The sequence below is a fragment of the Penaeus monodon genome, chromosome 25 (assembly GCF_015228065.2).
Source record: "Penaeus monodon isolate SGIC_2016 chromosome 25, NSTDA_Pmon_1, whole genome shotgun sequence".
Lineage (NCBI taxonomy): Eukaryota > Metazoa > Arthropoda > Malacostraca > Decapoda > Penaeidae > Penaeus > Penaeus monodon.
The window spans coordinates 4,375,502-4,376,628 of record NC_051410.1 but is presented as its reverse complement, the minus strand read 5'-3'; the positions used below and the strand labels follow the sequence as shown (position 1 = coordinate 4,376,628).

The window sequence follows — 1,127 nt, the reverse complement described above, 5'->3', positions numbered from 1 at the left end:
TGTGATTATCTCAATTTGTACACCTCTACAGACAAAGAAAATCACACTAACATCTTACACATACATACCCAAGCTCAATAAACAATAAAACAAAATAAAACAAAATACTAACAGATTTACACTCATCTACACACATAGACTTACATAACAACACACTCATTCTCCTATTATTTTTTCTTTTTAACATACCACTTTCTGCTGTAGTCTAGCCTGCGTCTTCTTCATGAGCAGCAGTTCGACGATGATCGACTGTTTCTGGGGATCGACCACTCGACCGTTCATCTGAAAACCCGTTCATCAGATTGGCGGTCCTGGGGGGGGGGGGTAGAGAGATTTGATCATTATTGTTGCTATAATTGATATACGAATATGTGACTCTTGATCTTCTTCATCTTCTGCTTCGCTACTTTTGCTATGGTGTCTATCTATTCTCCTTGACTCTTGATCTTTTTACTTTTGATCCATTGAATTTTGTGTTAGATCCCTTTGACCTTTGACCTTTGATCCTTCGTGTCTAATCACTAGCCTCAACATACTCCCTTAACCCTTGACCTTCGAGCTTTGACCCTTTGGTTCTCTCTTGACCCCCTGACCATTGATTTTTTTTTTCCCTCGACCCCTGGGCTCTGACCTTTAACTCTCATCAGCCATGACCTCAGCCTAATTAATCCCTGACCTTCGATACTTAACCCCTTGGTTCTCCCTTGGCCTTGGATTGTAACCTTGACCCACTGACCTTTGACCTTGGACTCTTGACCCCATGAACCTTTCTTGATCCCTGACCTTTAACCCCTTGGCTTTTCCCTCGACCCCGGACCCACGTTTTTTCTTTTTTTTCTCTCGACCCCTGACCTTTGACCTTAGACCCCCTCGAACCGCACTCACTTGGCGAAGACGGCCCGATCTGAGCGCAGCATGTCCTTCGTGGTGAGGCCGCTGTTCCGGGGCATCGCCGACTTGCGGACCCGCTGCTTGCCCATGACGCTAATCACAAGGCTGCCGTTGTTCAGGTACTCCACCAGCTGCGGGGGGAGGCGGGGTAGAGTGGGGGGCCAGGTGGTTAGTGGAGGGAAGGTGGATTGTGGGCGTAGATAAATGAAAGAGGATATAGATACATACACACATTC

General features: G+C 46.3%; 1 protein-coding gene across 1 annotated transcript in view; it reads right to left on the bottom strand.

Moving 5' to 3' along the window:
* LOC119589303 (kinesin-like protein KIF28P) overlaps nucleotides 1-1,127 on the bottom strand; it is a 24,501-nt gene that overhangs the window by 4,763 nt on the left and 18,611 nt on the right. The window contains 2 exon segments of the mRNA XM_037937926.1: nucleotides 190-282; nucleotides 867-1,022. Of these exon segments, the coding sequence (XP_037793854.1) occupies nucleotides 190-282; nucleotides 867-1,022 (249 nt within the window).